Consider the following 24,791-nt stretch of genomic DNA (forward strand, 5'->3'; position numbering starts at 1 on the left):
TCTATCTATCTATCTATCTATCTATCTATCTATCTATCTATCTATCTATCTATCTATCTATCTATTTATCTATCTATCTATTTATCTATCTATCTATCTATCTATCTACCTATATCTATCTATCCATTTATCTATCTACCTATCTTTATATCCTTCGATCTATCTTATTTAACCTCAATGAACTAAAAGTTGAAATGCAACTCTGCTACGACTATGTAAATATTTATATCAATCTGATTAATCAAAATACAACTTGATTCTAAAAAACTAGTCAACTGGGGATCCCAAAGAATTATTATTATTATTGGTTTATGACATTGTGCTGTGTTATATCATTATTACTGCTATTGAAATTTGTTTTTATTTATATTAGTTCTTTTGAAAACTATGAATGTATAAAATCTGTCCATCGGTGACTGTATATGTGTAGTTTTACTGAATTGAATGATTTTGTTTATAAATATGTAAAACACCTTGATTAAGTTGTAGAATTTTTGTTGTTACAAATAATTTTTCTATGGTAGTAAAATTTTATGTTTGAGTTGTGTGTGAGTTATATAACTTTGACACTTGTTTGGCACTTGTTGTCTTGTCTTGAAAAAAAAAGTTTAAAATTCGTATATGGTTTTTTCATTTTTCATCGATATCGTTCTTGTCTTTTTATTTTCTGTTTTCATGTCTATTGTCATTGATAGTGTGTTATGGCAAATTGGACTTTTATGTAAAAAAATTGCAAGTACAATGATTTTGTTACATTGATATTAGTTGGAGGTTTTTTTTTTTTATTTTTTTCTGTGTGTTTCTTAATTGTTTTTTTTATTTTACCAACAAGTACAATATCATGGAAACATTTACAAGTTGTTTACATAGTAAGTATTGAAATATTTTGAATAGTATTCGAATTACTTCAAACGCCAAATTAATTAATTTATACCAAAAACATGCAACTATGTGTAAAATGTTTTCAATGAAAAACTCTCGAGTTAGAACTTCAAATTAAAAAAAAAAAAGATTTATTTGAAGGCAATGTTTCAATAGTCAAATGTGTGGTCCACTAGAATTTAAATAAAATTTTGGTTAACAAATAAATGCATTTGAAATACGTATTTAGAAAACTTATAAGGCGTAGAAAAGTATTTTTTGGAGATTTTTTTATTTTGTATAATTAATGTCAATATAAAAACCCAAATCTAAGTCTCTATCTTAACAGAGATAGATTATTATCATACTTTTATTGAAGTTCAAGGCTATTAAGTTATATTTTAAAAAATATTTGTTTAAGTTTAAGAAATAAATATGATATTTACAAGTATATTCAATTTGTCAGTTCATATGAAACACAGAATTTATACGAAATGTTAATTATTTTCTTAAATATGTCATTATTTAAGTATATTAGAAGAACTTAATTGACATCACTGCTGTTTATGGTAAACAAAACAGTAGTGATGCCAGCCATTCGAATTAAACGCTATTTTGTTTTGTTATGTTATTTAAATGCAGAGTTTAAAGTGAATCCTAACAAAGTCGAACGACTATATTTTATGCATGTGGTATCTATTATTTTCGTTCACTGTGCAGAACTGTAGAGTAAAAATTATGTCATTATATATTTAATTTAGCACTTCTTTTTTTTATTTGCAAATTAAATATTATCTTTATGAGGCGACATATACTTTTAAAGAAAATTCTATAATCTTAAATAAGTAAATCTTACGATCCTAATAATATAAATATGTTATTTTATAATGTCGCTTAAAGAAATTATAAAAGATAAATAAAAATTCTAACTTACCATCCTAGAGGGCATTGAACTTAGCACAGTTTATGGCAAGACAAAGAGAATAAATAGATACATCTTACACAGCGAATTTATGAACTAACATTTGCAAATAGAAAATTTAATCTGAAATAAAGTTTGCAAGATAATTCTAGACCATATACGTACAGTAATTTATAAGTTTGCTTTAAAATAAAAAACAAAGAAATGTCATAAACTAATAAAATAACATGGGCCTATAGTAGAAAAGATCCATAAGCCCCATTAACTCGTTGATGATCAAATCCGAACATATATTTTAATAGAAAATGTTATTGATATAATGAATATATATTAGTTGATAGTTAAAAGAAAAACGTTGAAGAATTTAAAAAATTTACATTGTACAGATTTATAGTGAAATCAATCTTTAAACAAATAACACTATATGACGGATATAGACGACATTTGCATCTTTGAGCGCCCATGCTCGTAAATGCGTCATTTACGTCAATGTGTTAATGGTGTTTAAGATTGCCCTTAACAAACGGTGACATGTCCTTACCTGTTATAAGCTTAATATCTACTTCTGTATCAAAATTTTTAATAAATTTTGGAAAGTTAATCTGAACTTTATTTTCTTTCATCTAAACTAAAGACGGTGGGGAAGTTAAGCAACAGATGTTTTTTTTTGTGAAATTTATTCCAAGGCTATCAAACATCAATTTATATGTATATGTATAACAACTTTAAGGTTCACAACAAATTTGCTCCACACTTACTTAATTCAAGGGGATTCTTTAGAAAGTACAATTATTGGAGAATTAAGAATTTGACAGTATCGCTTTTAGAGTAGAAATACAAACCTGCGGATGTGGTTGCGTTTTCTGCTTCCCAGAAAAAAAGGAAAATTAAATGGAGTGCGGCTACGGTTGCGGATTTTGTAGCCATTTTATTGTTTTTTGTTTTTGTATTTCATAGTTTATTTATTCACCACATGGTTTTTGTTCATTAAAAGTATGAATGGCATGGCAACTCTAAATGTAAATGAGAGAAAATCCGTAAACAAATTAAAATAAATTTTAATTTGGTGCGGATTTTTTCAACGATTTAAGTTGTCAAAACTCAATATAAAAAATATACGTCTCCGCAGCCGCAATATTGTATTTCTACCTTTAAATGGATTTTGTTTTATATTAACATTGGCATCTATTAAAATGGCTTCAGCAAGGCCAATCGGTTAAAATGTAAAATCAACAGCTGATTATTTTTTTTTTTAATCCTGAATACGAAATTGACTTATCTCCGCACCTTATATAACTTATGTAACCAAATGGATTTGAGCTGAGGCAGAGCGTATCTGACAAGCTAATTTGACAACTTCGGAATAAAATTTCATAAACAAATAACTCCATATTTCAAAATATATTGAATTCACTTTTCTGAATTTCTTCTTATTTTGAAATGCATTGTTGTATATTATCCTTTGTATTTGTTCTATATTCCCACAAAAATACATTGTATTTCAAAATTTTCATATTAATTTTTAGAATAATAAATAACATGTGATGAGAAGAATTATATAATTTGACAAATTTATTATTATTCTGCGCATGGTTATTGTTTAAAAACTATACAAATAAATTTTTAAAAAATCACATAATTTGCAGCTGATTTTTTTTTGATATTCATTCATTCATAATACATATGTTTCATTATTATGTTTAATTTTTAAATACATACAATTAATTTTTAAATGTTTTATTTCTTTTGTATTATTATTAAGTATTAATAATTCAGTTTATTTTTAATGTTTAAAATTTTAACAAAAGTTTAAAATTTATGTATTCTTTAACAAAACATAGCTACTTTATATTTAAGTTTTTGTTTTTATTAATTTAGTTCACTTTTTTAAATGCACTTACATCACTGAAAAAATTTGTATAATTTGTATTAATATTGCTAATTTGATTATATTCAACATTTTCTTATTATTTGATCCTTTTTGTTTTTAACACGCCAACTTTTTTTTATTTTTTTCTCGCGCAATTTTAAACACCGCAATAATTGAAAAAGCTTTGCGTATTAACAGTAAGTTACAAATATAAACGATCGTCTTTTATTATTTTCAAAATACCCGCTTCAACTCAACCGTTTTGTGTTGAATTTCACTCTAGAACGAAGTGTTTGTGAATACTTAAGAATGCTTTTATATCCTCGGCTATAAATGACGGCTAAAAATCAGCCAAAAACAAGTTAATACAGAAACCCACAATGTTGGCAGCAGCAACAAAAGTAAGCATCATTCTAACTCTTACACACTCATTCACATATACACTGTCTACATACTAGACACCTAGAACCTGCTGTTAGTATTTGTTGTAAAACGAATCAATATAGCAAAACAAAATAAAATAAAAATACTAATAATTTTAATAATTTTTACACGAATTGTTATCAAAACAACAAACAAAAACGAGGGAGCAAAAAAAAGCATATGCAAATGCAGCTTAACTCTCTGATCTTGATTTTCATGTGTCAGTTTTTTTTTATTTATGAATATTCTTCATAAACATTGTTGCTGTTTTAAAGAAGAAGTGCAAGTGACAGTTAAACAAAATAAAACAGTAAAAAAACTTGTTTATCTAAGTTACACATGCGTATTGTTAATTTTTTTTACAAATCATAGTTTTGTCATTCCGTTTGTAACATATCCATATATAACCAATAGGAGGGATTAAAGAAATTATGTAATCTGGTTAATCCTATAGATGATATGCGTAAAGTGGGCCGATTATGGATAGCAACGAAATTTTTGTTAAGTAGCCAGCTGACAATGCAACTGATATAAAATTTGCTATTATAAACTTTCGTTAGTTTCCAAAAAGTTATCGATATTGTGTCATCTGTAACACAGACTACCAATTAAAAAATCACACTAAGACCTGGTCCACACTAAGAAACTTTTTCTTAATACTCTTTTGAAGTTTCCTTAATGCCACAAAGAAACTTTTGTTTCAGAAACTACGTATTATTTGCATTGATTTGTTGCTGAACGAATGAGAACAAACAAAGCAAGTTTGACCCTGACTGGGAAACTTTTAATTTTTGTGTGTGAGAGAAAGAGAAAGAAATATCAACCATACCTATCTCTCACACACAAAATCAAAAGTATCTCATCAAAAGTTTCCCAGTGTGAAGCAGGTCTTTCCGAGTACAAGAAACTCCGTACCGTGAGAGAGATGAGTGATATTTCTTTCTCTTTCATACAAAATCAAAAGTATTCCAAAAAAAAGTTTCCTAGTGTGGACCGGCACTACCAAAACAAAACCAGTTTCCGAGTATGGGAAACTTTCTATCACGAAGAAGATGAATGATATTCTTTCTCTCTCACGCAAAAAAAAAGTTTCCTAAAGTGGACCGGCAGTCAGCAACCATAACTTTCTATTTACCAAATCGGCAACAGAAATTTGCAACTGTCGATTGTCATATAAAATTTAATTTTGACGACTTAAGGGCACTTCACACGATCACACTTTAAGTACGTAAAGTCAAATGAAAAAGTAAAATGAAATTCCATCCGTATAATAATAAAGAGAATAAAAATCGTATGATTTACCTTTTTTGTGTTTAAACGATTGGTATAAAACAATAACAAAATAAGATGGAAACAGCTGTTTCACTTACTTTTTTGCATGTGTTTTCATAAAAATACATCCCTGATCTAATGTGGCCTGCTTGAATCATTTAAAAAAATGAAGAGAGCCATACGACTGTCAAATTTTCCATCCGTATTCTCTCTCAATGTGTGATAGTTTCATTACATACTGCGTTCAGACGATCCGATCCGTACTCTTCTACACAAAATTTTGACAGATCATAATACTTGTGTGATCGTGTAAAGCCGGCATTAACAGGTTCGGTTGCTATCGATAATCGACCTATAAGTTTGGAATACTGTGTCTAGTTCTAATTTATAATGAATACAAAATTGGTCAAATTTTGTCAAAAATTACACTTATTTGAATATAACTTACCTATGGTCAAAATGTTCTACTTTGATTCCCTCTAAATCCGATAGAGCCACTATACAATAGTACTAACAAAATTATCCAAATCAATTTTTTGAGTTGCGTGCGTCACTTGTAACAAAATCGTTCATAAAACACAAGTATAATTAGCAATTGAGACTCATACTTCGAAAAGAAACTAAAAAATATGACATTTCTACGGCATAATGGAAAGGCTTAGTTTACCCGCTTTTTTACGTTTCTTTGAAGGAAATTTTGTTGAGTTAATTTTGCCATATAATCAATTTGGATTTGATCCAATTTCCAAATTTATTTCAAGTTTAAGATACATTTCCGAATATATACAATGTGAAGTCAGACGCGGTTGTAGTAGAGTTCCTTTTATAAGAAATTTGTCAGATTCAACGACTTCATCTTAATACCTTTACTTTATAATCGATTCGTATTGGTGGGTGCATACAAATCGGTATAAGATTAGTACTTTATTTATTACACAATTTTACTTCATAGAAAGAAACTATTCATATAAAATGTCAAATAAAAGAGTATTGTTTATTTTCTCATATTGTTGTTGTATGATACATTTTAACAATTTCATATTTACTACTATATTTTAGAGAGTTGATTGATTTGTTATCGGACACAACCACAAAGTAAGAAAGTGCGGAAGGAGGTTTAATAACTTAAATAATAAACTGTTAGAAGCAAAGCAACTAATAAATTAGATTCTTACTAATGAAGTTGTAAGCATCATCTAGATTATGAAATAATTAGTTTATAAAATATATGTATATATTACAATTGAATTGTTATTTTACAATTTATTCTTGAAATTTTTATTAAATCATTTCAGATGGAAATTCCTTATTGATTTCTAATATATTAAGTATTTTCTTTAAAAAAAGCCGTTTTATGATACGGAAAGGGGAATTTTTGAAATTGTTTATTTTTTATTATTAATATTTGTTCTAATTATTTTGGTTTGCTAATGATTTATTTATAACGCAGCGGATATTAAAACACATTATTTTGTTTGTTATATTTATATTTTAATTTTAATCGTTTAATTGAATATAAAATAATATTATTGTTTTTTTCCATAAATTAGAGGAAATATTTGTGTTACATATTTATATATATGTACATGTATTGTTTTAATATTATTAATTTAAAATTACTAAACAAATGTTTTTAATAACTGGTTAAATGTGAAATATTTTATAAAAATCGAATTTATACAAGATTTGAGTACAAATTGTATATTTGTACATTACATGCATTCAATTCAGCACAACCGACGCCGTTAAATTCCATATAAAACTAGTTAAGCATGAGGTCCACAATAGGGTACTATAGTTTATGAAAAGTCGACTTTTCGACTTTTTGCATTTAGTTAAAAGTCGATTTTCGACTTTTCGACTTTTTACATTTAATTAAAAATCGATTTTTCGACTTTTAATATTTTATAAATAGTCGACTTTTCGACTTTTTCCGACTTTTAGACTTTTTTCGACTTTTTCCGACTTTATGACTTTTTTCGACTCTTTCCGACTTTTCGACATTTTTTGACTTTCCGACTTTTTTTATAGACGATAGTCGAGTTATCGACTTTTTTGGAACAAAATAGTCGACTTCGACTTTTCGACTTTTTTCGACAAAAAGTCGATTGTTCGATTATTCGAAAGTCGATTAATAGAACCCAAGTCCACACCACGCATTCTATGCGTCTGTCAAAAAAGTAGAATCAATGTATTTATATGCTGAAAGTTACACGCACAAAAGCCTTGGCGCGTAGAATGCTTAAAGTAGATCTACTTTCTACTTTTACAAGCGTCAAAAGCGGCGCACGAACATGTCAGCTGATTTTGACATTTTATATTCTTTATAAAATGCGTATTTATCAATTTTAATAAATTAAAATGAGTTTAATGATCAAAAATAAAACAAAAAATCTACGCTTTAAAAGCGTAGCATGTAACGTGAAGCGTAGAAAGCGAAGTTGGTATAAAAAGCGCGTAATGCTTTGACCCGAAGACGCGTAGTATGGGCCTCCGGCTTTAGATTGCCATATTCTTATGCCGAATCTTTAAAAGCATTCATCTATTTTTAACGACAAATTCACAGAAGAGAATTCTATGTTTCATAAGTGAATCTTATATGGGAGCTCCGATCTGTTATGGGCCGATCCGATATATTTCTGTATATTTCTGTTGAATTTTGTTCTTATCTCGTAGTCTAGTAAAGTGATTTTTTGTGATGAAGTGATTTTCGAATGTAGGTCTTATATGGGAATTATGCAAAACACATTCCACTTGAATTTTCGGAGGTGAGCCTTATATAATTTGAAAATAAATTTTGCAAGATTATATGTAATTATGAGCCGAATCAAAAAATATTTTGTTTTATATTTTACCCCAATATTTTATTATTAAATCATGGGCTTTTTACGAAGCTATGACCAATTATAGACTCTTCCTGAAAAATATTATAATTTTATACCAATATTGTTATTTGTTTATGAATTTTAAATTAACTTAATAGCGGGTACCATTAAGTAAATTGAATTTAAAAACCATTAATTAACGTCTAAACACATCATTGCCATTCATTATTAAAACACTTCACATTGTTGCATTTGTTACTCGTCTTTTTAATACTAATTTATGCAACTGTTCGTGTTATTTTTTTACATTTTTCTGTTTTTGTTTTGATATTTTAATTCTTCATTTATTTTTTTTCTACACGTGCTACTTGCAGCAGATTTATTTTAGTTTATTAGTTTTAAAATGGAACTATTTACAGTAAATCGGTAATTATTAATTAAAAACTATTGTTAATATTATAAATTTCTCAAATTTATTACCTATTAGCTATGTGGAACAGGACTTGCAGGGAAAGCCAACAAATGAAGATGAAATTTTACAAAATCTCTTAAAGAAAGTGGAAAAACGTAAACGCAAACAAATAAAAACTAAGGAACAGATTGATGAAGTGGAAAATGAAGCGGTAAAGGTCAAACAATTAAAACAGGAAGAAAGTATAAAAACGGTAGAGGCAAAAGAAGAAATAGATCCCATTAATGAAGGTATTGAGCAGGCTAACGAAAATGCTGAAGAAGAGGAAACAAGTGGTTTTGTGGTATTGGGTGATGAGAATGATGCACGTAAACGTCAAAGTGTGGAAGTGGTTTTGCCTTCATGGTTAGCTCATCCCACTATAGTGTCCACCAGCATTGCCAAAACTAACGATGAGGATGAAAGCAATATCTCTCAAATGTCTTACTTGGCTCCTCACATACGTGGTGCTCTTAAGGAAATGAATATTAGTAGACTCTTTCCGGTACAATTGGCGGTAGTGCCATGGATTTTGGAGGCACACTCTAAACCAACTCCCTTTCGACCTAGAGATATTTGTGTCTCTGCTCCTACTGGTAGTGGTAAAACTTTAGCTTTTGCTATACCAGTTGTGCAGTTGCTGTCGCAACGTGTGGAACGTAAAATCCGTGCCTTGGTAATATTGCCCGTGGCTGAGTTGGCCCATCAAGTATTCCGAGTGTTTAAAAAACTTTGTGACAAAACTGATTTGTCAGTTTGTTTACTCTCCACCCAAGTGCCCTTTCACGTAGAACAAGAGAAATTAGTGGAGCAATATAAGGGACAATACTATTCAAAAGTAGATATTATTGTGACAACACCTGGTCGACTGGTCGATCATTTGCATGCTACTAAAGGTTTCTGTCTTAAGGAATTGAAATTTCTGGTCATTGACGAGGCTGATCGTATTATGGATGCCGTTTTCCAAAACTGGCTCTATCATTTAGATGCTCATGTACGTACCACTTCGGATCAGTTGTTGTCGGGTAGAGCTGCTCCCTTGTGTTATAATGAATTGGAAATATCAAGTGGTTGTCAACCCCACAAGCTGTTATTCTCAGCCACTCTATCACAAGATCCAGAAAAGTTACAAAGTTTGCGCTTGTTTCAACCAAAACTTTTCACTTCTGTTTTGGAGAGTCTACAAGAGTTGCGTCAGAAATATGCCGATGCCCATGCTGAAAACGAGTTGGCACGAGGAGAGTTCATTGGCAAATATACTACACCAGCGGAATTAACAGAAAAATTCTGCATAACAGAGGGACGTTTGAAACCTTTGACATTGTTCTCTCTAATCAAGCAATATCAATGGACAAAATTCTTATGTTTCACCAACAGTGTAGAGTCTTCTGGAAGGTGGGTGATTTTCTGTAAACAATTATTGAACAAAAAAAACTTTAATGATATTTTCTTTTTAGATTGGCCTTTGTCTTAAAACAACTTTTTAATAAAGATTTAGTTATAGAAGAACTGTCTGCCTCCATTAATGTCAAGGAAAGATCAAATATATTGGGTTCTTTCGCAAGAGGAAGAATAAATGGGTAAGTGATGAAAAATTTAAACATTTAAGATTTATAATTATTTATTTTTTAAGTGTGGTTTGTTCTGATGCTTTGGCTCGTGGTATTGATATACCCGATGTGGATATAGTGATTTCCTATGATCCACCGCGACACATTAAAACCTATATCCACCGTATTGGTCGTACAGCTCGTGCTGGACGTCCTGGCACAGCCATTACCTTGTTAACACAAAAGGAACAAAAAGAATTTGATGTAAGTAGCAATTGGGAAATTTTCTTTAAAACATTTTCACCAAAGAAGTTTTATTTTCAGAAAACTTTGGCTGAAGTTGGCAAAGTAATAACTGACGAATTGATCGCTTCTACTTCAATGGAAGAAACATATGCCAATGAATATTCCTCGGCTTTGAATGCCTTACGTAATAAGGTTACCCACGATAAACGTTTTAAATTGTTGAAAAAGGAACGTGCCAAGGAGAAGGCTTTACTGCACAAGGACACTTCTAAGATGTCGTTGATGGAAAAACTCCAGTTACAGGCCAGCACACAAGTTCACGAAAAAACTGAAGAGCAGCCCGTTTTAAGTAGTAAAAAGAATCCCAGTAAAAAGTTTAAGCCTAAAAAAGAGAAGAAAAAGAAACAAAAATAAAATGTGTATTATGTAAACATAAGAAAAAATGGGCATGGAAATTTATTTTTAATGTGTGGGAGTTCAATTGGTTACCGGCTCACGTTTTATTAGTAAAAATTTAATTTTCATCCCTATTCTGCAGTGCAATTCGAAACTGCATTTCTATAAGGCACCTCAAAAATTATCGTAATGCAAAATCTTAAGGTGTAGAAACAAAATGGAACCTAGTAGTTCGAGGAGAACCTTACCTCCTAAACCTCATCCACATTAAAATACTTTTGTTGAGAAACTTTTTCTTAATTCTCTTTTGAAGTTTCCTTAATGTCCACACAGAAAATACTTGTAAATTGCATTGATTTGTTGTTGTACGAATGAAAAGAATAACAAAACAAGTTTCCGAGTACTGGAAACTCCGTACCGCGAGAGAGATGAATGATTTCTTTCTCTCTCACGCAAAATCAAAAGTTACCCAAAAAAAGTTTCCTAGTGTGGACCGGCAGTAACGGAATCCATACTGGTGGCGAGTTTCTTATAGATGTCTGGACAGCTGGGGAAGGAGGAGCGTCTCAGAAGTCTTAACGACTGGTGGCTGGAGGGAAATCGGCGTTCTTCCCTTCTTTTAGTATCGGCTTCATTCACTCTACCCTTTTTAAAAGCATTGGGTATTATCACGCTGTTTTCACAGGTTAAAAACCATTCACCCCTATTCTGCATTTCGTTTACGTTTACGCATTCAGTTACGCAACGATCGAAAATGGTATTCCAACAAAAAACTTTATCGTAAGAAAAAGAAGAAGCAATTCTATTTCGATTCAATGGTTTAGGAAGTGTGTATTCTGCGTTACGATCGTACCTACGTTTTTGTAAGTTGTTGTTTTTATGTGTGTGATAGAAATGCAGAATACCGAAGTTGCCAAACGGAGAAAATTTCGATTCGAATTGAAATGTAGAATAGAGGCCATTGACAAGTATTCGACTCCCCGTTCGCCAAGGTGTTTATCAGCATAGATATACCGTCGGAGCCAATCGCCTTAGATGGTTTGACAGCGTTGATGGCCTCTGCTACTTCAGAAGGTGTGAAAGATTGTGTATTGTCTGGAACTGGAAGCCTGTGAAGTTTGCGAACAACACTTATCTCTCTCTATCTGGGTGATCAATAAAGAGAGGGCAAAAAAGCATGCGAGCACCGTTCAGGATCGGAAATAGTGATGTCTGCAAACTTAATCGCTGCCTTGTCGTCCTTCTTCGTCGAGTTAGAGAGAGACCGAACAATTACAATCCAATCCTACTAGATTAGTTTAAAGGAAACTGATTGCAATTTAATGACTTACCACATTTCCACTAAGCAGCAAGAGAAATTTCTTTACTTTTTCTTAATATCGTTTCAAACTTCAATTTATTTATTATTAACATGTTGTGAGTTGTGTTATTCTCTTAACTATTACATAGATAATTTCAACTCTTTATTTTTTTTACCACAATATTATAAGAGGGTAATAAATTTAATATTAAAAAAAACTTTCTAGCATACAATTAAGTGTATGCTTATTTATAATATAATTTATGAAATTATTTCATTATATAGACGTTAAATACAATTTTTAATTTTATATTAAAAGTGCAAAACAATTTTTTTTGTTAAAAAAATATAATATACTATAAAATTAATGAAAATATATGTAGAAATATGCATATATTTAACATTTTGTTGTGGTCATACATTTAAAAAAAAAATATAAGAATATAAAAATTTATAATAACTAAAAACTTCATTTGAATTTAAGGGTTTGACCAAAGAAATAAAATTAAAATGTTTTTAAATTAAATAGCTGCTAAGCACGGCAAAGTTTTAAAAATAAAACCATAAATTCAATTGACAGTGTAGCGCAAGTAAATAAAATTTTGTTAAAATTCAAAATAATAAAAAGAAAACTGAATTCCTGGATTTTAAGCACAAGTTTACCAATAGAGAGCAATGGTATTGATTTAAATAAAAACATGAGGAGGAGAAGGAGGAGGGTAGGAAAAAACAAGGCGAGAAGAAAACAATTTGACACAAGGATATATTTTATCACAGCCCGTGGAGTATGCTGTGTACTCTAAAAGTACCAACAACTCGAAAATAAATTCTAATAAAAATAAGGAAATACTCTTAATGAACAAATAATATCCAAGTACGTCTTGATGATGACGTACTCCTTTGAGATTGAGTAAGTGGAGACGAAGTTCTTCAAACAAGAAGTATGTCTCCGGTGTATATGCCAGATATACAAAACTATTCAAATATATAATATATAATATATATACAGCTGCAAACAAAGCAACTTAAATTTAACAAAAAATAAAATTATATAAAACATCTTGTGTTGTTGTGTCAAATATATAATAATTACTATGTATATAATTGTGAAAGTACATACATACATACATAATTGTATATAAACAAATATGTAAATTGTAAGTTTAAATACTAATATGTATTATAGTGTGTGTTTGGTTAAAAGGAATTGCTCATAATATTTATAATAATTACAAGTATTTTTAATTGTTTCTTTTCAATTGTTATATGATGCTTTGCAGTCTTTCTTAAGAGAAAATGTATGTATATAGGGTTTTTTTTATATGTATAGATTTAAAATGTACACTTTATCTTGTTGGCTTGCAAGAATCATGGGGAGAAATTGTGTGTTCGGTCTTTGAAAGTTTCTTTGGAAGAAATGACAGTTTCAAATACTTGTCGTCGTACTATTTCTAGAAAGCAAAGTGCTGTTGCTATTAATTAACGTTCTAATATTTGCCAGTTCTTATAGAGTTTGCAAAAATTGTAAAACTTCGGGATTGGAATTGGCAACAACACTGAAATTATCGGGATAATTTTCACGAATTTCCTTAACTAAACCAACAGCATTTTCGCAGGTCTCTTGATCGACAAACTCCTTTTTGTACAAGACATGAATGGCAATGGCGAGTATTTGTTCAATAGATGGAGTAATCGCCTCACGGCATTGAATGTACAAAAGTTTAAAGCATTTGAAGATGGAAGCATTCTCATCGAAATCTTCACGCAAAGGCAAATGCTGTAATAAAACGGGCAATACTTGATTCAAAGGCACCAGATTGCAATTGGTGATGATAAGACGAGCAATAGCACCACAGATGTTATCAAGAGCGGCGGGTTCTTTTTCATTAGCAACAGCTTGTGACAAGGCCATTAAAATGTGAGGATAAGCTCTGTTAAAAAAAGAGTGAACATAATTTTAATTTTTATTTTAATTAATTTACAACAACTTACTCGAATGATTTCTCCTCAGCATATAAAACTAATTCGCCCAAACCGAAAACAGCATTTTGACGAGCCTGATAGAAGTCATCAGAAAGACCATCAATCATAAGAGGACAGAAGGTATCGAAATAGGTTCCTGTGCAACTCTTCAAAGCACCAAAACATTCAGCCAAAGCACCATAGACAAATGCTCTTTGAGACTCAAGTTCTTCATTTTTCTTAGCCTTTTGCTAAAATTGCATTTTAAATATTAACTAACAGACTTAGAGAAAAATTATTTTATATTTTAACTTACCAATTTAGAAACAATAATGGGATAGGCACGTCCAAAGTACATGGCAAACTTTTCAGGTTGCATGGCATGACCGAATAGTGGCAATAAATTACCAGCTCCCTCAACAATAGCTTCATCATATTCACTTTCTTCAGCATCATCGTCATTGCCACCAGCAGGTTCATCGAATTGGCAGGCAACTTTGCCCAACAAAACATCATTAATGCAAGTGAAAATGGTATCAGTCAATTTGTCATCGGGCAAAGCTACTTGTTTCAATTCCTTCAAAATATCAGAGAAGCTTTCGAGGGCGGCCAAAACAACAGAAACTTCTTCATCATCGCGTACAATTTGACCCAATTTGGGAATTAAAATAGTAATTGCATTACCAACACCTTGAACATCATTCTGTTTGTACAAGGCAATAATAAAAGTGGTCAGGGCATCAATGGATACTTTACGAATATCCTCTTGGGGATGATCAATCATTTTGTAAACATTCTTATAGGATTGTTCGAGATAGGGAATGAAAGCAGCACCGGTATGTTGAGCAAATTCCTTAAGAGCCAAAATAGCTTCTTCTTTTTCATCCAAATAAGAATTTTCTACACTGTAACCAGCAATGTTGTCCAAATCATCATCTTCGCCATCGGAATTTTCAATATCAATTTCACGATCTTCATTCTCCTCATTGTCGGGAGCGGGAACATTGATAACATCTTCTTTGAATTCGGGAATAACTTCATCGGTCGAGAGTATAGAATCATAAAGACGTTCCATGATCTTAGGGAAAACAGAGGCCATTTCTTCATTGACAACTTCGGCCAGCGAAGCAATTAAATTGTAAAGAGCACGACGTACATCTGGATCATCAGCTTCTTCCAACAAAGCCAAGGCGAAAGTCATGGTATCAGTGGCCAAAGGCATAAAGTTTTGCTTGCCAATAGTACGGGCAATAGCAGCCAAGGTATCAATGGCTTGGGAACGCAAAGACAAAATATCTTCATTTTCAGTTTTAACCAAATAAGTTTGCAACATGGCAATCAATTGTTGGAAATAAGGCATCATGTTTTCCTTGGCAGCATTAGCAGCGGCAGATATGGCGCTCAAAGACAACTCACGTACACGTACCGAGTTGTTAGGATTCATGGCCTCAAACAAACTGCAAACAATAGATATTATATGAAATATACATTAAAACCACAAACTGCTTTAAACTTACCGTTCCATAAGTAAAGGCAAATGAGGAACTAAAGCATCCTCCAAATTTTCACAGAAAGTCTCCAAAGCATAGAACATACGATCAATGTGTTTGGGTTCTACACCGCCGCTCTATAAAACAATTTAAAAACAAAATAAAATTTTAAATAAATTTTATCGAAATTGTTTAATTAAAATTTGTTTTTCTATACATAATTGGCTAGCAGCGTTTTACGCTTAAATTGCAATTGGCTCATATACAGTATGGAATTCGAGTTTTGTTTAATGCCTGTTGGCCAAGGCTCAGACACGTTGCTTATATTATCGTGTGGCCAATAAGCCTTAAAAACAAATGCAGCATTAAGGAATAAAAACAAGATTAGAAGAAAACAAAAAAAAAAAAGAGCAGAGCCAAAAACAAAAAGTTAACATTAAGAATTTTGATTAAAGGCCAAATAATACAAAAAACACATACACTAAAGGAGTCAGTGTTGCCGCACTTAGTTAACTAACTTAATAAATAATTAAAAAAAGGATAATAGTTTCAGTTAAGGCGGCAACACTAAATGGATATTTTGTAATGATAAATTGAAATATTATCTCTATTTTATATAAAAAAGGACTTACTCTTAATTCGTTGCACAATTGTTGTAAGAATTCAAAAAGAATTGGCAAAATTTGTGGAGCAAATTTGGTAATATCGGGTTGCAAATGTTCGGAGAATTGTCCGAGAGCAAAGAAGGCAGCATTGCGAACAAGTGGTACGGGATCAGTAATACCAACTTTAACAATATTCAACATAGTTTCCAAATATTTATTGCAAATAGCTTCAGAACAACCCTCAGCAATAACAGCCATGCTCAAGTAGGCAGCACGACGGGGCAAAGGATCTTGTCCTTGCAAAGCTGGCTCCAACAATTGCAATAGTGGGGGGATCAACTTCTCTGGTGGAACATTCAAAGCCAACAAATCCATAGTTTGAGTGGCAGTAGTCATAGGATTAGAACTGTCTTCGCCAAGGAAGTATTCTTCATCATCTGGCAAGAGAATAATATAAAATTTTGTTTTTGATTTACTTCTTTAGTGGAAATATAAAAGATTTTAGTAAAAAAATTTAAATGAACAATTTTGGTAAAATTTTTCATGGTAGAATGTTTTAGTGAAAATTTTATAAAAAAAATTTAACTTACCCTCATCACCCTCTGGTTCAGTGGCCATCAAAGTAAACACAACTTGAATGATGGGCTCAATAAGTTTCTGCTTAATGATAACCTTCTTCTTAAGACGTACTAACCAACCAATATAGGCAACAGTCTTAACACGAACAGCACTATCTAATTGTGCATTATTCGAGGCCTCCAAACAAAAGTCCAACAACAATTTAATATTAGTGGTCAACAATTTGGGTGTATAATCGGCCATACTCTCCAAAATATCAAAAGCACGTACAAATTGATCAACATCAGGTTGCACAGCAAAAGCTTGCAATGACTTAATAATCAAAGGAATAGATTTTTGATATGTTTGTTCGGCGGCATTGTGACCCAAAATGAAAGGCACCAAATAGGTCATACCGGATAAGATGTTAAAGATAACCGGTGATGACATATTACCACTGGCTTCGGTAGCTACAAGGGCAGCAGTAAACATTTCACACACCGATTCCATATGGGGAACAAACTGATCGGGTGCTACATCGGTAAGAGTAGCAAAAATGGATGAACCCAATTCACTTTGTTTGGGATCAGATGAACTGCAGTGACTGTAGATAAACTTAAGAACATCATTCATCCAGGGATCTTTCTTATCGGCTTCATGACGCACTAAAACACCCACAAATTGAGCAATAGCATTGCGTACAGATTTTTCCTGTTCGTTAACCAAGGCATTAAGCATACCTTGTTTAATACTTTATGAGAAGAAATACATTATTTTTTTTTATTAAACTATTGTTTTAAGAATAAGTTAATATAGACTTACATTTGTTGTTGTTCTGGTGGTACCATCTGCCAATGGCGCAATTTACCTAAACGTTTCTTTAACAATACAGCCGAATATTGGCGTACTTGAGGTTCTTTGTTTGATACAACAATATCGCATAATTGAGGTATAGTCTCAGGACGCTTGTAGGCTTCTTGAAGATCAGCAGTAGCCTAAATTGAAAAGCAAAAGTTTGTAATATTCGACATATGCAGCATATATTCATACATAAATTCTTAATTGTTAAACGACTTTGACGTTTTGCACATGTCTATAAAATTTACTTAAATGGAAACAATAAATTTGATTTCAAATTCATTGAATTATTTATTAGCACGTGGCAACAACAAAGATTTTCTTAACTAAATTTTATATAAAAAATTTTGAACATTTTATTGTTATGTATCGAGAGAGAATGTGTGCCAAATGTTATCTTTCATGTCTGCGCGTTCATAATCTTATTTGTTTCTTTTTTTGCTGCTAAAATTTTTCTTTCTTTCTACCTGCATATATTTATTAAAATTATAATTAGCATATAGTCATAATAACGAATACGAAAAAAAGCAAACATTTCACAACACCAATACAAACATTCATTTAAACCTTCTTCTCCTATAGATACGACAAATGCAAACTTTTAAATTCAAATCTAAATCTTTTTTCCGTACTGTGTACCGTGTCTATGTACATGTGTGAACATGAAGTTGTTTAGCACATGAGGATGAATTTATTTCAAAATTATTCATGTGTACAAAGTTAGGCATACAATAGAATACATTGTACATATAAATTATTTTAATTATGAATATTTACGCGTAAATGTTTTTCTAATTAGTCATTTCAAGAAAAAGCTAAGCACATGTTTTTTATTACTACTTGTCTAATATTTGAAAAAAAAATATATATACAAATTCTTTTAGTTAATTATTAATAAAAAAAACTTAAGATTTGTGTTGCCGACCACACCCCACCTTCTCGCTAATGTCTTAGACAGGCCAAGTGAAATGACACATCATTTGGCTGCTGCTGCAAATTTCAGAAGTATGTGTTATAGATTATTGCAAATATAAAATTTGACTGTTATCATTTTTATTCAAGTCCAGAGTGCATTTTGTGAATTCGTTTTTTCTATTAAATTAAACCTGATAATTTTGTCTGGAACAAACGTAAACCATTCCATGACACCTCTAAAATATTATCTTATTTTGCGCTTTACTAATGACACAGTTTAATCGTACTGAAACTTGCTTTGCAATTTCTTCAGAATTTACACTTCTATATTGATATTTATGAAAAATATAATTTAAACATAATCTTGTATTTCAGTTGTAGATATATTTGAAAAATTCAAAACAAAAAACCGTTACATTTAATTTCCTTAACTTGTTTTAAAGCAACATAATTTTACAATAAAAATGCATTTTTATCACCTAAAAGCAAGGCAAATTTAAGTTGTGGCCTACCTTAACAGCTGATTGTTATAATTTTTACTTTAAAAAAACGTATTCGCTCCTTTGGACTTTAATTTAATTATCCCTGCACTTTTTCTAAATTCCTCTACTTGCATACAAAAATCTTCTTCTATTGTTGGAATTTGGCAACCCAAGTTATTTTCGTTTCATTTTTTTTTAATTTTTTGCACTCACACACAAACGCAAATCTACACATTCGTATAACTACAAATAAAACAAGCTACAAAAAAGAATTGCAATAAAGATAAAGATATAAAATTAAAAGAAAAATTCGCCATGAATCTTTCTCCGAAAAGCCCCTCCACGTGTTTTTTCTTTATTCCCTATTTTTTTTCTTTCAAATTTTAACAAATTCAAGTTTAATTTAAAAAATACACAAGAATAACTTACCTGCTTAATGAGATTATTGTCGGCACACAATAAATTTGCAATAATTTGCTCCATTTTTATGTGATTTCTTATTGATGTTTCAAATTTGTAGCAAAAAAAACTTTTGTTTTGTACTTGCAACTTCTGCTATATACAAAATTGTCTAGATACAACAAAGTATATGCAATACTTTTTGCAATAAACTTATTATTTCTTATTTAAAATTAAACTTTTTCCAAGTTTGCAAGCACGCACCTACAAATACACGTCTTCCGGCTTGAGACGATTGTGAAAGAATAAAAAAGAAAATTATCTTGTCTGACAAAAGCGCTTCGGCTAATTTTTTCGTTTTCTCGTTTTTCCATTTTCTTCTTTTCCCACACACACTCAGAGTTGCAAAATATTCTTTCATAAATATTTGCGCGCCAATTATCGATAACAGCGTGGTGTTGCCAGCTTTTGAAGTAAAAATAAATACATTTGTTTTATTATCTTTAAAATTGTATATATAAATACAGAGTTCTATTAAACTTAAAAAAAATAAAATTTTTTATGGTAAAAACATTTTTTTTGATAAATTTCGCTACTTTTGTAAAACACTGGCAATATTGTTTGCTTTACTAATTTAATGCTGCCACACTAAAGTTATAGCAAATAAGCCGAGATTAAACCGATTTGGCTACTCTATTTGCAAATTCTTCTACACATACATTTTTACGCCGCCATTTTTGAACCAAACACAAAAATTTATTTGTGAAAAAGTTTTTTTTTAATAATATCAAAAGTACTAGAGAAATCAGTCGACTATTGTTGATATTAAGTTTATTATGTTATTGTGAAGTTATATTTACAAAATTTTATCAACGAAACGTTTCATTTTAATTTGTTAACATGGATCATAGCTCGTACAAAGAAAGAAGCTCATTGCGTCGGGATGACACTTCATTGGGAATTTTAAACATGGACAGTTTGAAGGGTAGAGGAAAATGTAATAAATATCTATAGGCATGTGTTAAAAGGTTCAATATTGTAATAACTTAAATTTTTACAGTTTTCGGTGATTTAACAAGTGATTCCTTTAAGAATGCCAGTCACAGAAATGGTTCAAATGAAAGTGGCAGCAGGATCATTAATGATCGATTAAATGTAAGTTGTGAGGCTAAAAATATTAAATGTGGATTATTTTAATAGAGTGTATTTTTATATAAAGAGTGAACGCATGAAAGCTTTGGAAGCATTACAAAAATCTCATAAAGGTGATGTTTTTAAAAGGCCACTGCCAGTCAGTAACAAGGAAAACTCTAAAAGTGCCATTAATGTATCATCAAATAATCCATCAATGCGTAAGTAAAATATATATACTTACATACATACATATGTATGTACATTATTATAAAAAACTAGTTTAAAGGGACAAAATGAAATTTATCTTTGTAGAGGTATCAATTTTAATAATAATTTCTCATACTTTAGAACTAGACCATACTGATTATGTACCCTTTCGTCGTCCCAATGCTATCAATATATCAGATCTAGTAACGGATGAAACTATAAACCTGGAAAGTAGTTCGTCATGTCCACCATCAGCATCTAAAGATATGAAAGTATCATTTGAACCTACAGAAATAACAGGACGTTCTACTCTATATAATAAGGACTTAAAAAATTACAAAAATAAAGCAATGGGAGTAGGTGATGGACAAAAAACAAAACATATGTCCGTTAGTGACATTCTGGCTTCTTCATTTGCTCCGAAGGCACGTAACCTTTGTGAAACTTTACAGAGTGGCGATACTACCTTGGACACCACTAGTGAGCGTCATTTACAAGGAATATCAACTGCTAGCAGTTCTTTCTCGAGTTTTAATGGTTCCAGAAGCTTGCCACGTACCGCCGATATGTCCTTATCAAAGAATACATGTACGGAGGAGTCATTTAATGGTGGTTTTGGTACATTTTCGTTTAGTTCTACTGGTGCTGGCACCGGTGTGGATGAAAGCGAAGATTTTGCACCCGGAGAACTCATGCAGTCAAAACTAATCAATGATGAAATATCTTGGGCCCAAGAATACGCAGCCATACCAGCTGCCACCTTAAGTGAACAAGCTAAAGCAAAAGCCTCAAGGCAGTCAGCTATTATGACAAATGGTTTTGACTCGCCCTCAAATTCAAAGTATGTAGTGAACTTGTAAACCGCCAAATATTTGTATTATATATTTACTTATAAATTCAAGCTCCATGATTGCCGGTGATCCTAACTTTTCAGTTGGAAATTTTTTCAATATGCGATCGGATAACATTTGGAATATTGTTAAATCGAAAAGTCCAGATAAATGTCGTACGCCTGTAGCTTTGGTGGATGAAGATGATAATACTGTAACGACAACAACCACATCAAGTGATTTGGAGAGTTCATCAAAAATGTTGATTACACCTAAAATTGATAATAAAACTTATACACGCGTTGGAACGCCAATAGAAGCGAAAATGTCTATGCCAAGACAGATGTCAATTGCCAATACAAACCATGAAAGCAAGGATTCTGGCAACTCAACAGATAACTCTTATTTGCTGAGCATTTCGGCTATTGATAGGGCTCTATGTAAGTATTAGATACTTAAAAATTACGTTTATTAACTATGTTCTGATCATATATTTGTAAACATTATTGACTGTTATTTAAGTTGAAGGATTTGGAGTTTTAACACAATCATTAAAACTGAATTTATTTTTCAATAAATATTTCATTATTTAGGCAATTTAGACATTCCTTCAGATGCTTCTGGCATTGGAGTGTCTGAACAATTACTAATGCAAGGAAAAAAGTCAAAATCATGTATGAATCCATATAATGAAACAGAAAGTATGAATCAAAATAATGCCGAAGCAATGCGCATAAAAGGTCGTTCTTTGGGAACTGATATTAAACTAAATGGTAATGACAAACTAAATGTTATGGAAGAATTGATTTTAGAAAATAAAGAAAATTTAGATCCTGAAAGCAAACGTTCCTCAGGAGGAGGCACCTTATGCGATACCATGAGTTTTAGTGAATCGCTGCTCAATTCAAGCGACATGAAGAACTTACAGCGTAGCACTACACAACCACGTTCACCCTTAAGTCCAATTGAAGTCGGTGCTCCTAATATACGAGTCAGTAGGGTGGCTGATGGTGGAGAGGAAGCTGACAATGATGAATGGCCTGGCACACCTATAACTAGTAACCGACGCATGCGTCGTACTAAATCGCCCAGAGATAAAAGTCCTTTGCAAATTAGTGCAAATGCCTTGCAAGATTCACCTGAAGCAACAACTCCGGTTAATTCGAGGCCCTCCCGTGCCTATGCTTTAAATAATAAAAACAGATCAGACAAGGAGCCAAAATCCATGTGTTCTACACGTCTCGATGGACAAGATCATAATACGAATGCAGATTTTGGTATATCGCCCAATATCTCTAATGGTCACCACTCTGCCAGTTCTTTAGTAGTACGTAGTAATACCTTAAGTGTTCCACAATGCGTTTCCCCTAGAACAGCGAGTCCTGGACGTTTAGACAATTCACCTTTGTCTTCACCACGCAGCTATCAAATGTCTCAAGTTCCATCTCCTACGCCCAGCACTTTAGGATTTCAATCGCCTAATCTTGACGCCACTTCAAATTCCGATCGTCAATTGCTGAGTGCCGGCGTTGCTAGAAAAGTTGTATCCTCTCCGGTGGGAAGTGAATCCTCTAGTACTTGTAGCTATGGCACCATGCAAACGTATCGAAGTGCCATATCTGGGGCCAGTGGTCGCAGTGTTTCGCGCTGCTCTAGCTCAAGTGAATTTAGCCACCGCGACGGTAAACAAATCCCTTTAAAAGTTACAAATACTGAACTTTCATGGGGAAGCATAAAATTACGCAGCGATTCCCGTAAATCAATGCAAATTAAGAATATTATTAACAAACGTTTGGTTATACGTATTGAGGTTAGTGGTCCTGGTTTTCAAATTGTCAATTCTCAACGCAGTAACACCATAACGTTGCACTCGCAAGAATGTCGCAGTATAAGCATTAGTTTTTGTCCCACCGTGCGAGGAGTGGCTGTTGGAAAACTCTCGTTTTATGCACCCAGTGGGGCTCAAACAATGGGCAATTCTTTTCTAGATGTGCCTCTCTATGGCTATGGTGGCAATGCCAGCATAATTGCTCAAAACATCTCTATGGGACCGGTGGGATCTCCCTTTGTTACCATGGGAGATGTGTGTGAATTGGCCCAGCCTTTAGAACGTATGGTTAGCTTCTACAACAAAGGACCATTGTTGGGATTTGCTGCAGTGTCTATAGACTCTATTGGTCTCATGATGCCTCGCCTAAGCGATGCTTTTGAAATATATCCACGTCAAATTTTAATACCCCCCAAACAAATGGTCGACGTGCGTATTGTCTTTCGTCCTAAGCGCGAGGAAATTAAAAAAATAATCAAAAAAATGAGCAACGTATTGACTTTGGCCAACATGCGTGTGATTTGTGGCGACGAGGCAAATCGGCAGCGTATACGACGTTTGTTAACGCAAATGAGTGAAGAGGAACGTGCAAAGCTTTCTTCAAGTGCTTTAGACATGTTGTGGACGAAATTTCCTCAAGAATCGGAAATGTGTGATTTACATGAAATCAAAGAAAATCCCAATGTAGCAATGGATATGGCATCGTTTTTCCGCATACATGAAATCTTACTTACCATAAACCATGATAATATGGATGATACGGTAGAAGCGTCTTCACTATTTTTGCCAGACGTGGATGAGACCGTTCTGTTTCGCACAATATGTGCTGCTGCCGATTCGCCAACACCAACCTCCGCCCTGGGCACTGTAGATGAAATTTACGATGAGGATATTGATGTTAATGTTAAGTCTTGTCAAAATGCTACAAAGTCTAACAAGCTGGGGGGTACCTGGTCGGTAAATCCTCGCACTCTGGAAATAAATGTAAACAATCAAACCTCTACTACTCTACGTGTCTATAATGGTTTCAAATCGCGGCAATTCTTTGAGGTGGTCTGCAACTTAAAGGACGTACTACGTTTTACACCCAACGATGGCTATTTAGCTCCAGATGGCGGACAAACCGAAATTGAAATCGGACTGCATACGAACTTTCAATATCCAACAGGAAATGTTTTTATAATGGTAAGTTTTTAAGTTTTTAATGCATTTTATTTCAAAATCTTAATACTATTTGTCTACTTTTTTAAAAAAATTTAAGGTTTACATGGAAAATGAAAGGATTATGGTGCCCGTTAAGATTATTAAGTAACTTTGGGAAATTTATTTTTTATGTTCATTTGATGTTTGAATTTTATTCTATTTTAATGTATGTGTATGTAGTCCTCATCTTCTTTTTATATATGT

The 24,791-nt window shown here is 32.1% G+C and overlaps 4 protein-coding genes across 5 annotated transcripts in view; 2 read left to right on the plus strand and 2 right to left on the minus strand.

Moving 5' to 3' along the window:
* Positions 1-1,810, minus strand: part of LOC111690726 (lactase-like protein) — a 3,754-nt gene extending 1,944 nt beyond the window's left edge. Inside the window, exon 1 of the mRNA XM_046952590.1 lies at positions 1,796-1,810. Coding sequence (XP_046808546.1) covers positions 1,796-1,810 — 15 coding nt within the window. The remainder of the gene's footprint in view (positions 1-1,795) is intronic.
* A 6,685-nt stretch (positions 1,811-8,495) lies between these two features.
* LOC111690706 (probable ATP-dependent RNA helicase Dbp73D) lies at positions 8,496-10,856 on the plus strand. Its single transcript, XM_023453243.2, has 5 exons — positions 8,496-8,599; positions 8,661-10,019; positions 10,082-10,204; positions 10,258-10,438; positions 10,499-10,856. The coding sequence occupies exons 1-5, from the start codon at positions 8,577-8,579 to the stop codon at positions 10,832-10,834; spliced, it is 2,022 nt and encodes a 673-aa protein (XP_023309011.2). The 5' UTR covers positions 8,496-8,576; the 3' UTR covers positions 10,835-10,856.
* A 1,327-nt stretch (positions 10,857-12,183) lies between these two features.
* LOC111690690 (importin-4-like) lies at positions 12,184-19,697 on the minus strand. Its single transcript, XM_023453228.2, has 8 exons — positions 19,416-19,697; positions 17,554-17,726; positions 16,764-17,482; positions 16,201-16,610; positions 15,596-15,705; positions 14,395-15,535; positions 14,109-14,329; positions 12,184-14,047 (listed from the first exon to the last, which is right to left on the minus strand). Exons 1-8 carry the CDS (start codon positions 19,467-19,469, stop codon positions 13,621-13,623), a joined length of 3,255 nt encoding a protein of 1,084 aa, XP_023308996.1. The 5' UTR covers positions 19,470-19,697; the 3' UTR covers positions 12,184-13,620.
* A 387-nt stretch (positions 19,698-20,084) lies between these two features.
* On the plus strand, positions 20,085-24,785 carry LOC111690723. 2 transcript variants are annotated; one of them, XM_023453267.2, is made up of 7 exons: positions 20,085-20,370; positions 20,446-20,540; positions 20,605-20,737; positions 20,868-21,567; positions 21,629-21,996; positions 22,150-24,569; positions 24,646-24,785. In XM_023453267.2, exons 1-7 carry the CDS (start codon positions 20,286-20,288, stop codon positions 24,694-24,696), a joined length of 3,852 nt encoding a protein of 1,283 aa, XP_023309035.2. In that variant the 5' UTR covers positions 20,085-20,285; the 3' UTR covers positions 24,697-24,785. The 2 variants fall into 2 exon arrangements, with proteins under 2 accessions (XP_023309035.2, XP_023309034.2); XM_023453266.2 differs by having other exon boundaries at positions 20,086-20,382.
* Positions 24,786-24,791: the final 6 nt, after the last annotated feature.

The sequence above is a fragment of the Lucilia cuprina genome, chromosome 5, assembly GCF_022045245.1.
Source record: "Lucilia cuprina isolate Lc7/37 chromosome 5, ASM2204524v1, whole genome shotgun sequence".
Lineage (NCBI taxonomy): Eukaryota > Metazoa > Arthropoda > Insecta > Diptera > Calliphoridae > Lucilia > Lucilia cuprina.

Excerpts from the sequence above, each read along its gene's own strand:
- LOC111690706 (XM_023453243.2), top strand. The coding sequence starts at position 8,577 with ATGGAACTATTTACAGTAAATCG. Across the intron at positions 10,020-10,081 it reads AGTGTAGAGTCTTCTGGAAG|ATTGGCCTTTGTCTTAAAAC; the intron begins GTGGGTGATTTT and ends TTTTCTTTTTAG. Across the intron at positions 10,439-10,498 it reads AGGAACAAAAAGAATTTGAT|AAAACTTTGGCTGAAGTTGG; the intron begins GTAAGTAGCAAT and ends TTTTATTTTCAG.
- LOC111690723 (XM_023453266.2), top strand. The coding sequence starts at position 20,286 with ATGGATCATAGCTCGTACAAAGAAAGAAGCTCATTGCGTCGGGATGAC. Across the intron at positions 20,541-20,604 it reads TCATTAATGATCGATTAAAT|AGTGAACGCATGAAAGCTTT; the intron begins GTAAGTTGTGAG and ends TTTTATATAAAG. Across the intron at positions 21,568-21,628 it reads GACTCGCCCTCAAATTCAAA|CTCCATGATTGCCGGTGATC; the intron begins GTATGTAGTGAA and ends TATAAATTCAAG.
- LOC111690690 (XM_023453228.2), bottom strand. The coding sequence starts at position 19,469 with ATGGAGCAAATTATTGCAAATTTATTGTGTGCCGACAATAATCTCATT. Across the intron at positions 16,611-16,763 it reads TGAACCAGAGGGTGATGAGG|ATGATGAAGAATACTTCCTT; the intron begins GTAAGTTAAATT and ends TTCTCTTGCCAG. Across the intron at positions 14,048-14,108 it reads GCTGAGGAGAAATCATTCGA|AGCTTATCCTCACATTTTAA; the intron begins GTAAGTTGTTGT and ends TTTTTTTAACAG.